The following is a 14176-nucleotide window of genomic DNA, read 5'->3' on the forward strand; positions in this document are numbered from 1 at the left end:
TCCCCTCCAAGTCACACACCATCCTGACTTGGAAATATATCGCCGTTCCTTCGTTGTGATGAAAAGGGCACTGCGTTGCAATAGGAAGGGAAACTTCCTTCCCCCATTTCTTCCCCCCCCCCCCCCCCCCCCTCCTCACCACCTGGAGATTTGAGCTAGGCTGTAACACCTACCTCCTGCTCCAGCTATTGGCTAACTCTGCACAGACCAGTTCAAAATCATACAAAACAATATAGTCTGCTATTCTTTTATGGAGTCCCTTGTGCTGTCTGGACAGCGTCCTTGATTTATGTTCTAATCTGTGGAGGAGTGTGATGTGTGGGAATGTCTGTGATCTGGTGCTTCTCCTGTAGTATATACTTGTGTGATAGTGTGTTATTGTAGAGGGTGCAACATTTGCCTGATGGGGATGGATAATCCTGAGTTTTAAATGAAGGTATGTAAAAGCTTTTATTCTAATTTTTCACAACATTCAATTCTGTTAATTTTGTTAGTCTTGATTAATAGTGTGATTTTCCACATGTTAACAGTTAAATAATGGCTGGCTATCTTAGTATTCTTCTTGGGGTGCCCCCCCCCCCCCCCCCCCCCCCCATTCTCCCAACCACCCACGTTTTCATAGTTTACCAATTTAACGTTTCTTTTAATAACAGAAAATGCTGGAAAAACTCAGCAGGCCAGGCAACATCCGTGGAGAGAAAATAGAGTCAACGTTTCAGGTCGAAGCCCTTTGTCTTGACAAAGGGTTTACCCGAAACGTTGACTCCATTTCTCTCTCCGGATGTTGCCTGGCCTGCTGAGTTTTTCCAGCATTTTCTGTTACTGCAGATGCTGGAAATCCGAAATATTTTGCTATCATACTAAAGTTTCTTTTTGTTGTCTAAAGGGCAGCAACTACTAATGGTGCTGAATGAAATTGTTCCCTTTGCAATTTTTAATTTCCCCCCCCCCCCCCCACCTCCTGGTGGTGGTTGAGGGAAGAATGTTGGCCAGAGCAATGGGAGAATTCCTGTTCTTCAAATGGTGACCCAAGTTTTGGATCAATCAGAATTTCCTCCAGTTAAAAATTGAGGAGACCAAAGCTGTAGTCTTCGGCCCTGTCACGAACTGAGTTCCCTCGCCACTGTCTCTCTATCTCCTCCCAGTCCCGTTCTTGGACTGAACCAGACCATTTTTAGTCTTGGTGCCCTGTTCGAGCCTGAGCTGTGCTTTACAGTCCATGTCCTATCTGTCACCAAGATCTCTTAAACATAGACATAGAAACAAAGAAGATAGGAGCAGGCCATTCGGCCCCTCGAGCTTGCTCCGCCATTCAATGAGATCATGGCTGATCTTCCGCTAAGGTAACATTTCCACCCTCTGCCATGTTCCCTGTAAGCTGCGCTTTGTTCTGTGCGGCCTGTTTCTTTTAATGCGCGGTCCCTTTAAAATTCTGCGCACGCGCGGTATTTACTATTTAAAAGCTGGTGAGCAGCCTGCGTGGGACCTTTCCCATTATTGCACGGCGCAGCTGAGAGGGAACATTGCCCGCTACCCCGCCCCAACCCTTCTGTCTCAAAACCCTCGTTACCTACATTGCAACAGTGACTGCACTTTAAAAAGACTTAATTGGTGTTAAAGCACTTTGTGTGACGTGCTGAGGTCATGAAAGGCGCTATATAAATACAAGTTCATCTTTCTTTCCTTGTATGTGCCTTTGTCATGTCTCACTCCTTTTAAGTCGCTCCTTAAAACCTATCTCTTTGACCAAGCTTTTGGTCACCTGTCCAAATACCTCCTTATGTGGCTCGGTGTCAAATTTGTCTGATAATGCTCTTGTGAAGCGCCTTGGGAAGTTTTACTACATTAAAGGGGCTATATAAGTGAAAGTTGTTGAGAATGATCACTTGGGTCAAAATACTGGCATGGCTTTGTCCTTTACTGCTGGTTATTGCCTTCAGGAGAGAAAGGGAGGGGGCGTGGACATTCACTACAGTTACTGTGACGTTTGTCAAAGTGCCAGAGACCAATAATGGGCCGGAATTTGCTGTAGAAATAACAGTGAGGCTAACGGTGCTCACCTGTTATGTCAAATTTTGCTTGATAACGCCTCTATGAAGCGCCTTGGGACGTTTACTGCGTTAAAGGCGCTATATAAATTAAAGTTGTTGTTAGTCAAGTGTAAATCGGACATCAACTTCTGGCGACCGCAGTTGAACCTGGAAATCGGGAAGTTGCCTTTCTCCTCCAGAAGCTGCGCTATCTCGTATCGTCGAGAGATTCTGCATTGAAATATCTGGAATGGCGTGAAATTGCTGTACTTAGCTGATAGATGCACACTAAATGCATCGGAAAAGGTTAGGTCTTGTCCATTCCAGTGTAATACATTTTTGATCTCATCGAAACCTATAAAATTCTGTCAGGCCTGGACAGACTAGATGCAGGAAGGATGTTTCTGATGACTGGGGAGTCCAGAACCAGGGGTCATAGTCTAAGGATAAGGGGTAAGCCATTTGCACGGTGGCATAGTGGTTAGCACTGTTGCCTCACAGCGCCAGGGATCCGGGTTCGAAGCCGGCCTCTGGTGACTGTCTGTGTGGAGTTTGCACATTCTCCCCGTGTTTGCGTGGGTTTCCTCCGGGTGCTTCGGTTTCCTCCCACAGTCCAAAAATGTGCGGGTTAGGTTGATTGGTTATGATAAATTGACCCTTAGTGTTAGGGGGATTAAATACGTGGGGTTACGGGGATAGGGTGGGATATGTGTTGGTGTAGGGGTTACAGGGATCGGGTGGGATATGTGTCGGTGCAGGCTCGATGGGCCGAAATGGCCTCGATCTGCACTGTGGGGTTTCTGTGATTCTGTGATTTAGGACTGAGATGAGGAGGAATTTCTTCACCCAGAGAGTGGTGAACCTGTGGAATTCTCTACCACAGAGGGCGGTGGAGGCCAGTTCATTAAATATATTCAAAAAAGAGTTGGATATATTTCTTAAGGCTAAAGGGATCGAGGGATATGGGGAGAAGGCAGGGACAGGGTACTGAATTTGGATGATCAGCCATGATCTCATTGAATGGCGGAGCAGGCTCGAAGGGCCGAATGGCCTACTCCTGCTCCTATCTTCTATGTTTTTATGTTTCTATGACGAGTCTTAAATACTGCATTACAAGTGTGGAGTCTCGTTCCTTCAGAGTTTAATTATTGCAGATTTTTAAAAAAACTCGAATTTTTCTTTCTTTAAAAAAAAAAAATCTCTCTCTGTCCCATATTTCTTTCCCTCTCTTGCTTTCTGTACCTGATTTGACATTGAATTCGATATTCTAACTAACACTTCCTGGTTCAGAATCTGTGCTGCTCATCATTATATGATTGGTTAAGGAGATACACAGTCGCTTGCCCAGTTCACAAAGGCCCCAGATCCCCTGTAGAGGACGATGTGCTGAAATGACTCATCACAGTAAGTTCCAGTGCAAAATCCCATAGAAAGTCTGTGGGCAAGTGTAATGGAACGGCTGGCACCGTTGGTTCGCTCGCTCGCCACTAACTGCAATACCTGGCCCATTTTGTTGGCAGATTCCTGCACTTTCTATGTTGACCAAACCACGGATGTTTATCAAGTACAGGGAATTATTTTGCTCGGCAATAAAACTTTAAATCCATGCCAACATTTTGGCTAAATGTCAGTGAAAGATAATATGCATATAAACAGCCCCATTGCAAAGTTTATTTATTTAAAACAAACTGTTGTGCTTGAGTTTTAAGACATAGACATGAACCAGGCTGTTCTTTGTCTCCCTTATATTTGCTTCTAAGTGTCACAGTTTAGAGGTGGGGTAGTGAAGTTAGCCTGCATTTTCTATCTGTGAATTTAGACGGTTGGTTTTAATTATTTTACTTCAGAAAGTTTGTAATGGAAAAATAGTATTTGTGGTAATCTGACTCCTGTTCTGGCGTGGAAATGGCTGAGTCAAAATCAGCAATCAAATCCCAATGACTGTTACCTGTTATCATCTATATCTCCATATATGTCAACTCTCAGCAGTTTCTGGCACAGGCAAATGCATTTGAATAAGTATAGATTAATTAATTTGCACCATTAAATGAATGGATGTTAGATTTTAGTTAACACTATCGTTAAGGGCATGAGTATTACAGTATACAATAGGCCGAGTGTTGAGCGGGCAGCAACTAACTAGACTAGGGGTTCCCAAATTATGGTATGTGTACGCGAGACATCTCGTTGGGGGGGGGGGGGCGGGCGGGGGAGTTGTCTAACGGATTTTATTATAGCATTTTTGTAATTGGCTACTCGGATGAAGATTTGGAACTCTGGGAATTTGTTATATAGCAGTTAATTTACTTCAAGATGCACCAATGAGCACACATACACAGACGATGACGTACAGAGCCCTCGCCTCCAACCATGGTGCACTTTGTACAATGCTTGGGGCATTAACAGGGTTAAAATATTAAACCTGTATGCTGGGAGGGGCACGTGGGCAGCTGGTAGATCTGGAAGCGGGTATGCAATAAATAAAGTTTGGGAACCTCTGAAGACAAATTTGGTCTGTATATCTGACCTTGTTCTGGCATTCTCCAAACATGGTAGAAAAATGTCTGTTGTTGTCGACAGCAGCATTCTGTGTAAAATTATGATTTCCTCATTCCTTCCTCCTAAAGGTGCTAATTGCTGCACTATGATCCAGTGGGCACCAGTATTGCTTTGGCATTGCACACATGTAGCCATTCCTCCTGCATGAGCCTAAATGTGAGTGTTGGCTGGCTATTTAACTGTGGAGAGCATCAGTCAAAGCTGATTCTGCTTTTACAACATTGAATTTTCAGTCACTGGATCGAGATCAGGAGCGGGAACCCTGGTTGATTTTTTTCTTTCTTTGCGGCTCCCCTCCCTCAAAGTTTGTGTGCCGAGGACAATTGTTTGGCATGAACTGTTGCTCCTACTGTCTCCGCACAGGCAGGCGATTGAATCCAGGATCCCTTCTGGTCTCTGCCTCCGAGCCACACTCGGTGGTTTTAACAAGTGAGCCACTGGGGAACCTTTAGATAAATATTCACGTATATGTCACTAAGAACAATATTTAACCTTCCAGCTGTTGGATACTTCTGAATTTTTTTTTTTTTACACGATCACTTTTCAATCTTTTTTTCCTCTTAATTTGACATTTGTCACCATATTTAAAACTTGTGTGTTTAAATGCTGGTTGAAGACCCAGTCGGATGACATACGTACCTAGGAAAATGACTCCTAAGCTGATTGAAGGATCTATGTGACTTATTGCGCTCTCCACCGCTTCCCCCAACCAGCGTACTCCCTTCCCTCTGGTGTACTCTGAACCCAGCTGGCTTCACCTCCCTCCAGATTAGCTTGTGTGACTGATGCAATAGTTAGATTTGTCATGCCTGTCAGTGTTCAATTGGCTGTCTGTGAAATAGTCAAATTATAGGGGAGGAGTAGCTTAGTGTTGCAATCTGCTGAACCCACCTATGTTTAGAGTGGCAGGCCTGGCTACAGCATCACCGATAACATTTTAAAGGAAAAGTTTTTTAAAATGAATTTTTTTTTTTTTTATTCGTTCATGGCATGTGGGTGTCGCTGGCAAGGCCAGCGTTTATTGCCCATCCCTAATTGCCCTCGAAGGTGGTGGTGAGCCGCTGCAGTCCGTGTGGTGAAGGTGCTCCCACAGTGCTGTTAGGGAGGGAGTTCCAGGATTTTGACCCAGCGACGATGAAGGATCGGCGATATATTTCCAAGTCCGGATGGTGCGTGACTTGGAGATGAACTTTGAGGTGGTGGTGTTCCCGTGCGCCTGCTGCCCTTGTCCCTCTAGGTGGTAGAGGTCGTGGGTTTGGGAGGTGCTGTCGAAGAAGCCTGTGTGTTTCCATTCTGGAGTACAGTTCCGTGGGTACTGGTCAAGTGATTGACTTGTATACAGAATAATTGGATGGTAGCGATCGAAGGGTTTAAGACTGCTGAAGCCTGTGAACTGTTGTATCTTTCCCAGGCTATTGGAGCCAGCGGTTTTAGTTTGAGTATTTCCACTGTTGACAGATTTTACTGTTTGGGATTGTACGGTTGTTTGTGCCACTGCTGTTTTGCTATTGGCCTTCGATTGCAGCTGCTACGGCAATTGTAACAAAATATTTCCAGAAGAACATTATGCGGTAGGAAGTGATTGCGAGATGATGTTTCAGAGTATTAAAGGGTTATTTAGCTTCAGTTCAATGTGTCTTTATCCTGTGTGCACTGCTAAGCTACAAATCCTGTGTTGTATCTGTAATAGTGACATTTACTGGAAACCCAAGTATCTCCTGTTAGGGAGGCATATTTTCGTACTGTGTCCACCACCAATGTTCCTTCCAATTTTTTTTTTCTGCGTGGTCCCTTTTAACTGGCTGGGCGGCCTATTCAAATTTTCGTACATCTGCGGCTTCTTCAATGTAAAAGCCGCTGAGCGGCCTGCGCGGGCCTCCAGACCGCTGTACAGCTTAGCGGGAGCGTTGGTGTCCACGTGAGTTGTGTCAAACGCGTTGCGGTGCAGTTCGCATGTTGTAGTTTCAAACTTGGATTGTGTCTTGAGAGCATGGAGTTGTGCAAGGTGAAATATTAAAGTTTTAACCCTCCTGTGAAGCACCTTGGGACGTTTTACTATGTTAAAGGCGCTATATAAATACAAGTTGTTGGTGGTGGCAAGTAGAGATGATAAACTAAATATTGTGTATACAATAATGCGTATTGGCTTGTCTACCATTCCCAAAAATACTGTCTTAACTAAAGAGCTAATGCTACTGTTTAGACTGCATTGTGTGGGGAAAAGTAAAGGGATTGAATTTGAAGGATTTCTGCGATCTTTTGTGTTTGGTTTTCTCCAATAGTTGTGCAACAGTTTGCAAGTTTTGATGTGCCAATTGACCGCAAGGATGTTGCATGTAATGCTGTTTTAATTGCTGTTGGAACATTCAAATGTATCTTCCCTTCCTAGTGTCTGCAAAGATCTCTCCGTGACTGATCTGTTCTTGAAAATAAAAATGGAAGGAGCTGGGAAAAAAAACACAGCACCAACGGGTAAAACAGGTCGATGTTTCCGATTTTAAACCCTTCTTCCGGACTGGAAGATACTGCAGATGTATAGCAACTAAAAGAGGAACAGAACGCGGGAGAGGAGAAGAGTGGAAATAGAATGTCAGCTGAAGTGCTTGGCTGGAGAATGAGATGTTTAAATGGTAGAAGTGATGCTCCTTAGCAGGAGACGAAGGCAGGCATAATGAGAGAAATAATGAATAATGAAACTGTGTGTGAATAGCTGAAAGGGGATGGGTAGGAAAGGAAGTAAGGAAACCTGACGAGGCGGAGTATTTGCCGTATGCCTGTGATGCTTTCAGTCTTGAGGATGGGTCTAAGACCTGAAAAAGCGACTGCTGTTTTTCCACGGATGCTGCCTGATCTGAGCATTTCCTTCCTTTTTCTGTTCTTGCTCTCGGACTTGCAGCAGCTGCAGTATTTTGTTTTTCGATCCATCCTTGATATTCTTTTCAGTAACTTGTTAACCAACAGCTACGTGTCAGAGGGAGGCAGCTGGTTGCAGCTTTATAAAGCGCTATGTTTATTGTCTTCCTTGAAAATTGTCTGTAGACCTAGAATGGACCCTTCAACTTGTTTGATAAAGGCAGGATGTGGAAGATTGTGGAGATTTTACAAAACCACCCAAAGAGCCGGCCATCATTGATCTAGTTGTTCATTACAATTGGTCGACGGGTCTCCACTGGCAGCTGCTGTTGGGCTACTTGAGGGCTGGGTGTCTTTTTTCCCGCAGTTTCTTTACTGTTGCTGCCTCTTCGTCATATCGGGTAGGTCTTGTCTCTCTCAATGCCTCTGTTTCTGTTGCCTCAGCTTCCTGAGCTGTGTAACCTAGGTGAGTTTTGCCTTCCTACAGCGCTCAACCGGGTTGAGCGTCTCATCATTTGGAGCGCCTAGACTCGTCTACCTCCTAGGACATCTTCTGCAGTGTCCGCCACACATCCCATCTCTAAAAGTGGCCCAGTCTGTATGTGGGCTCTGCCAGTGCCTAAAAGCTGTTGGAACTAAAGGTGATGAGAACTTTTCAACATCAAACCATTGGATGGCTGAACCTCTGGGGAGATCAGAATATTTTTTTTAACTTCAGAGCTACAAGACAATAGTCCAAGTTGCCATACTCCGCGTGCCTGAAGACATGGACATTATCAAATGCATGCTAGCAAGTGTTTGTAATAATATGGTCTATTTTTATTTGGTAATTCCATCGTTGCTGTACCATGTGTATCTGTGGATGTCTTTTCTGGAAAGGAAGGTGCCCCATTATCTTTAGTCCACGGGCAGACGTCAATATAAGCTGCTCACATCCATACATGCATTTCTGGCTCAAGGTGGAACGCAAGAATTGACCCGCTGATATCTGCCGAGCCCCCAAGAAGCCATAGCTAAATTCAAGAATTGGGGAAAACCAGCATATTTTGCATCCCTCTGGAACTCCTGAACTGAGTCTTGAAGGTTGTGGGTTCAAGTCCCACTCCGGAGACTTGAGCACAAAAATCTAGGTTGACACGCAGTACTGGGGGAGTGCTGAGAGAGCACTGCACTGTCGGAAGGGCAGTACTGAGGGGGTGCTGCACTGTCGGAAGGGCAGTACTGAGGGAGTGCTGCACTGTCGGAGGTGCCGTCTTTTGGATGAGACGTTAAACCGAGGCCCCCATCTGCTCTCAGGTGAACGTAAAATATCCCATGGCGCTATTTTGAAGAAAAGCAGGGGAGTTATCCCCGGTGTCCTGGACAAAATTTATCCCTCAACCAACATCACTAAAACAGATTATCTGGTCTTTATCACATTGCTATTTGTAGGAACTTGGCTGCTGCGTTTCCTACATCACAACAGTGACTACACTTCAGAAGTACTTCATTGGCTTTAAAGCGCTTTGGGACTTCCTGAGGTCTTGAAAGGCGCTGTAGAAATTTCTTTTTTTTAAAAATACGCTGATGAAGACGCAGTCACCTGCTCCCGCTATTTGCACAAGTGCGGACTGACGAAACTCTTTCCCTCCAGTGGTGCCAAGGCTGCCTCGTGTAAAAGTTTTTTACAAAGGCAAGGGATTTAAAACGGACTGCAGCAACTACAGGGGTATCGTCCTAATGTGAGCAGTGGCGAAGTATTTGCTTCGTTGATGCTTGCTCTCATCAAGAACCCTCAGGCAAACGGGTGGGCTTCCAGAGAATACGTCCACCATTGAACAGACAATTTATGCTCCGGAACGTGGCAGCCACACAACGCAAATACAAAAAGCTGCTATATGTTGCCTCTATCGATTTGGAAAGAAGCTTTTCGGCTGTATGAATAGAGTGCTGCCTATGGTTCCTGTGACAATCTCTAGGTATCCCTACCAAAATGATATCATTAATCAGAGAGCTTTATGCCCACACAAGCAGCCAGGTCCATATTGACGGATAGCTTTCTGAACTTTTCAAGTTTAATACTGGATTACGCCAGGGCTGTGCTCTTACCTGAATATTATTTCTCCTTTTTTAATTCAGTCATTTAATGGGAATTGAGATGAGACCATTTTTTTTGAAGCAGAAAACTGCTCCTGTGCTGTTTTGTTCAGTTACTTAATTTGAATTAATTCAAATTGTTAGGCAAAAATGAGTGAATGAACAAGAGTAAACTACGTTGTCCTATAATCATTAGCTGCCAAAATCCCCGTATACAAACTAGGAGAGAACAGGATTGCCTCCAATCTGCTTACTAAAAATGCGGGACTCTCTGATTGTGGTTTGTCATTTTCTAAGGGTCACTGAAGGGCATGTAAAAAAATGTAAATGATATGATGAACACGTGGTGTGCATTGGGGGGCGATAAAAGGATAGTGAAGAGAAACAAAGACTCGGATGACTTTAAAATGGTGCCACAATTTCAGGATTTAGAAATTAGGTATAAATATTTTAAATTACCATAATCCTTCATTCTGGCTTTAAACTATAAAGTCAATCTCTGAAAATTGAGTTTCAGCTGGCTACACTGATTAAAACTTGGTACCAAAGAAGCAGATTGCTAGACGGCTGATGTCTTGATGTAAGGGTCTTCGATCTGGAATGTCGATTGACTTGAGCTTCACCACAGAGACTGCGTATTTCCAGCTTGTTCAGTTTTTGTTTTCAGGTTTCCGGCATCTGCAGTACAGGTATTTTGCTTTCTGTTTAGACTGATGTAGCGTTGTGGTTGTTGAATAGATGAGGCTAGCGAGCCGGGAAGAACCTTGAACTGCCCTGATATTAGAAAAAGTGTTTCACTCAGGAGGATTTTAAGTGGCAGCAAACAGAGTGGAGCACCTAATTAGAGTACTGTCCTTGGTCAGAAAGAAATGTGACTTTCCAATGATAGTTCTGACAAATGTCTCTCGTTGAGTGACGCCATGGCGAAGGGCCCGTGTTGGCTGTATTGATCATCTTGATTAAGCTGTAGGGTTACGGACAAACACTGAGGACGTGAGACTAAGCACGATTGCTCTTTCAAAGAGCCAGCGCAGGCAGGACAGGCCAAACGGCCGCCTTCTGTGCTGCAAGTGTCTGTGAATCTTGGCTTGTCACTAACATTCATGTCCTCCAAGATCTCCAAGTGATAAACTAAGGTATTTTGAAAGAATATTTTTCCCATCCAAATCAAGATTTTCAGAAGGGTAGAAGATTAAAAAAAAATTATAAGGAGCATTGGAAACAGCTCTTCGAAAAAACAAAGTGTTGAATGGAAGTAAAGTTAAGTCTTAAATTGTAGATAAATGAACTGATAAGTATATAAACGATTTCGTTATTAGCTTAATTTTCTGAGCACCGAGTAAAGTGACAGCAATTGGCATTTATGTACAGGAAGCTCTCGTTGAAACGGCACCTAAATATCCGGAATTCTCTCTTAACCGGCAAAATTCATACTCGGAAAACACCTCAATAACCGGCAATGTTGCTGAGTCCGAGTCTCCCGCGGTGGCCGAGTTAGTCAGTGGAGGTAGTTCTCCAAAGTGCCACTACTCGGCTTCTTGGCACTGTCGGAAGTCCGAACACCTCAATAACAGGAGTCTGACTCTGTTTGCTAAAAATAGCCTCGGTAGATAACCCTCTCCGTCATCCGGAATTTTTAATCAACCGTCGGTGCCAGATACCAGAGAGTTTCCTGTCATGCTTTCAATATGGAAAAGCGTAGCAAAGAGCTTCAGAGGTGCAAGGAAAAAAGTTAAAAATACCGAGAAATAATGTATGAAAAAGGTTAATGAAGATAGGATGAGCAGTCAGCTGAAGACAGACACTGGCCACAGATGATGACTCGCCATAGGCGTCTGCTGGCTGGTGTGAAGGCCAAGCATACCAGAGAAAAGCAGAACTGCCCAACGGCCAGCCTACAACAGAAAGGAGAGGTGGTACGTCCTGAATTGCCAGAAGGATGGCTGGATTCTGTTCCCTCTAGTATTTTTTTTGTGTGCGGCCGCTTTAACTGGCTGTGCTGCCCATTCAATTTTTCGTGCATGCGTGGCTTCTTCCATGTGAAAGTCTGTGTAGTCTGCGTGGGACCTCCAGACCGCTGTGTGGCCGCGCAGTGTAGCGGGAACAGTGCTTATCAGAATTGATCAGTAATGTGTTGAATATAGATTGTAAACTTAACGTTGCTAAACTGTATTGTAATCTTACACATTGGAGTCATTTGACACTTGGCAGTGCCCATTATTGAGATATTGATATACCTAGATTGTTCTGTTGGATTTAGACTTTCGACTATTGGTACATATCCAATCAGTTCTGTAATCCTCAATACTTGTGGTGGTTTTGTGTTATCCTAGTTTGCACATCTGTGACCAACCTCACGGCTGTGGCAAGTACTTAATTACACTCCACTCTGTACTGCAGTTGTTATTGATTTTGATTTGGGTAAATATTGATATAATTTGGATTGGGTTATGTGAGGCTGTTTAAAGGTGAGCTAATTTAGGCAGTTTATAAATCTTAGACTCGAATGGTAGTTCTCAATCCAAATGTCTGATGTGTGTACCTACTGGGGGGGAAAAAAGGCAGAGTAAGTTTTTAATTAAAATAGGGTATTTTGGTGTGATATTCTGTACGTTGGATTGGATTTAATGCTCCTTTCTCTAACAAGCTCCATGTAATTTGTGAGGCATTTTTCAAATGAGAGATAGCACGCAAGTTAACAAGCCTGCTCGAGGGCATTCTACAATCCTGATGTTGTAATTAGACGGAGAAGAGGAAAAAGAGAGGGAGTGTCTTACTGCTAACCACCCCCCCCCCCCCACCCCCCATTCTGAAATTGGTTATGCAATATAATTTTCAAAAAGAAGCCTGTAAATTTCACACGGTGGGGTTTTCATGCCGGAGTACCAAGGGAGTACAGGAAACTTTCTGGTATCCGGCACTGGCGGGACCGAGCTGGTGCCGTGCCATCAAAACTGCCGTAGAAACCAGCGCTAATGTTAAAACATACGGAGCTTTTGAGCTCCGTGTGAATCAACAAACCCTGTTGCTTAGCAACAGCTTCAAAACAGTCAGCCACAGCTTAAAAGCGTCTCTGTAGCTAAGCAACAGCTTCAGCTAGACCTTGCAGAGCCTGACTGGAAAAAAAAAAGCAACGAGAAGTAAAAAAACTTATAGGAAACGGCTCCTGAATTTTGCCGGTAGATAGAGCTTTCCGGACATCTGGTTAAACGAAAGTTTCCTGTAATAACTTCCAAAAGTATCCTAAATTTGTGCAGCAATTTATGGTTACAATTTACACCTGTATATCAGCCGCCTGAATCATCTGGCCCTCTCTCTTTCTCTTCCCCCCCCACCCCCCAGGAAATTTTAACTTTACCCCCGTTTCCTAGCCACCGACTCCATTCCTCTCCCTAGAATCTGTCCGAGGCCGAACCAAACTCTTGCAACCTTGACCCTGAAATGAGCTTCCAACCACGTATCCGCACCCTAACTAAGACCGCCTATTTCCTCCTCCGTAACGTCGCCTGTCTCCGCCCCTGCCTCAGCTCATCTGCTGCTGAAACCCTCATCCATGCCGTTGTGATCTCTAGCCGTGACTATTCCAGTGCACTCCTGGCCCGCCTCCCACATTCTATCCCATGTAAACTGGAGCTCATCCAAAACTCGGTTGCCCGTGTCCTAACTCGCACCAAGTCCCGTTCACCCATTTCCCCTGTACTCGCTGACCTACATTGACTCCTGGTTAAGCAGCGCCTCGATTTTTATAATTCTCAACCTTGTTTTCAAATCCCTCCATGGCCTTGCACCTCCCTACATCTGTAATCGCCTCCAGCCCAACAACCCCCTGAGATATCTGCGCTCCTCTAATTCTGGCCTCTTGAGCATCCCTGATTTTAATCACTCCACCATTGATGGCTGTGTCTTCAGCTGCCTAGGCCTTAAACCCTGGAATTCCCTCCCTAAATCTCTCCGCCTCTCGATCTCTTTTTCCTTTAAGGCACTCCTTAAAACCTACCACTTTGACCAAGCTTTTGGTCACCTGCCCTAATTTGTCCTTGTGTGGCTCGGTGTCAAATTTTGTTTTATGACACACCTGTGAAGTGCCTTGTGATGTTTTGCTACGTTAAAGGTGCTATATAAATACAAGTTGTTGTTGTCCTATCACGAATTTATACATTTTTGTATGTTCTATCTCATTTTTGTCTACTGTCATTAGGCTTATTTACTCTTTTTGGGGCTGCTTTGTCAACTTAGCTCATTGCTCTCGCCAGCAATGCTAGGTTTTTAACTGGCATGTCATCCCAATGTAGTGTGTGGCCTAAGAGATGCTCTCCAGCGTGCTGCTGAGTATCTTGCACCATGCAACTGGGCATAGCATGAAGATTATACACACACCCTGTTGCACGTTACTGATGTCTTAGTGACGGTACTGGTTGACTAATTGTGACCTCAAATGTTGGGCTTTATGATGTATTGCTTGTCACTAATGAACGGCGTTCTAATTATTGTCTACTCTTGTTTATCCAGCAACCAAGTCATTACTCAGTTTTTCAAGCCAGATCCAGATCCAGGTTAGTACAGTATATGCGAGTTAGCTTTTAAGACAACAACTTTATCTTTAATTGATTAGCTGCGTATCTGAATTACATTTTTGAGCAATTAAAAAAAAATTAATG

At 44.1% G+C, this 14176-nt stretch overlaps 1 protein-coding gene across 1 annotated transcript in view; it reads left to right on the forward strand.

The window, feature by feature from the left end:
• slf2 (SMC5/6 complex localization factor 2) overlaps window positions 1-14176 on the forward strand; it is a 100713-nt gene that overhangs the window by 19514 nt on the left and 67023 nt on the right. The window contains 1 exon segment of the mRNA XM_085994306.1: window positions 14028-14071. Within this exon segment, the coding sequence (XP_085850432.1) occupies window positions 14028-14071 (44 nt within the window).

The sequence above is a fragment of the Somniosus microcephalus genome, chromosome 8 (genome assembly GCF_052327205.1).
Source record: "Somniosus microcephalus isolate GS21.2 chromosome 8, FLI_Smic_1.0, whole genome shotgun sequence".
In the NCBI taxonomy this organism is placed as follows: Eukaryota; Metazoa; Chordata; class Chondrichthyes; order Squaliformes; family Somniosidae; genus Somniosus; species Somniosus microcephalus.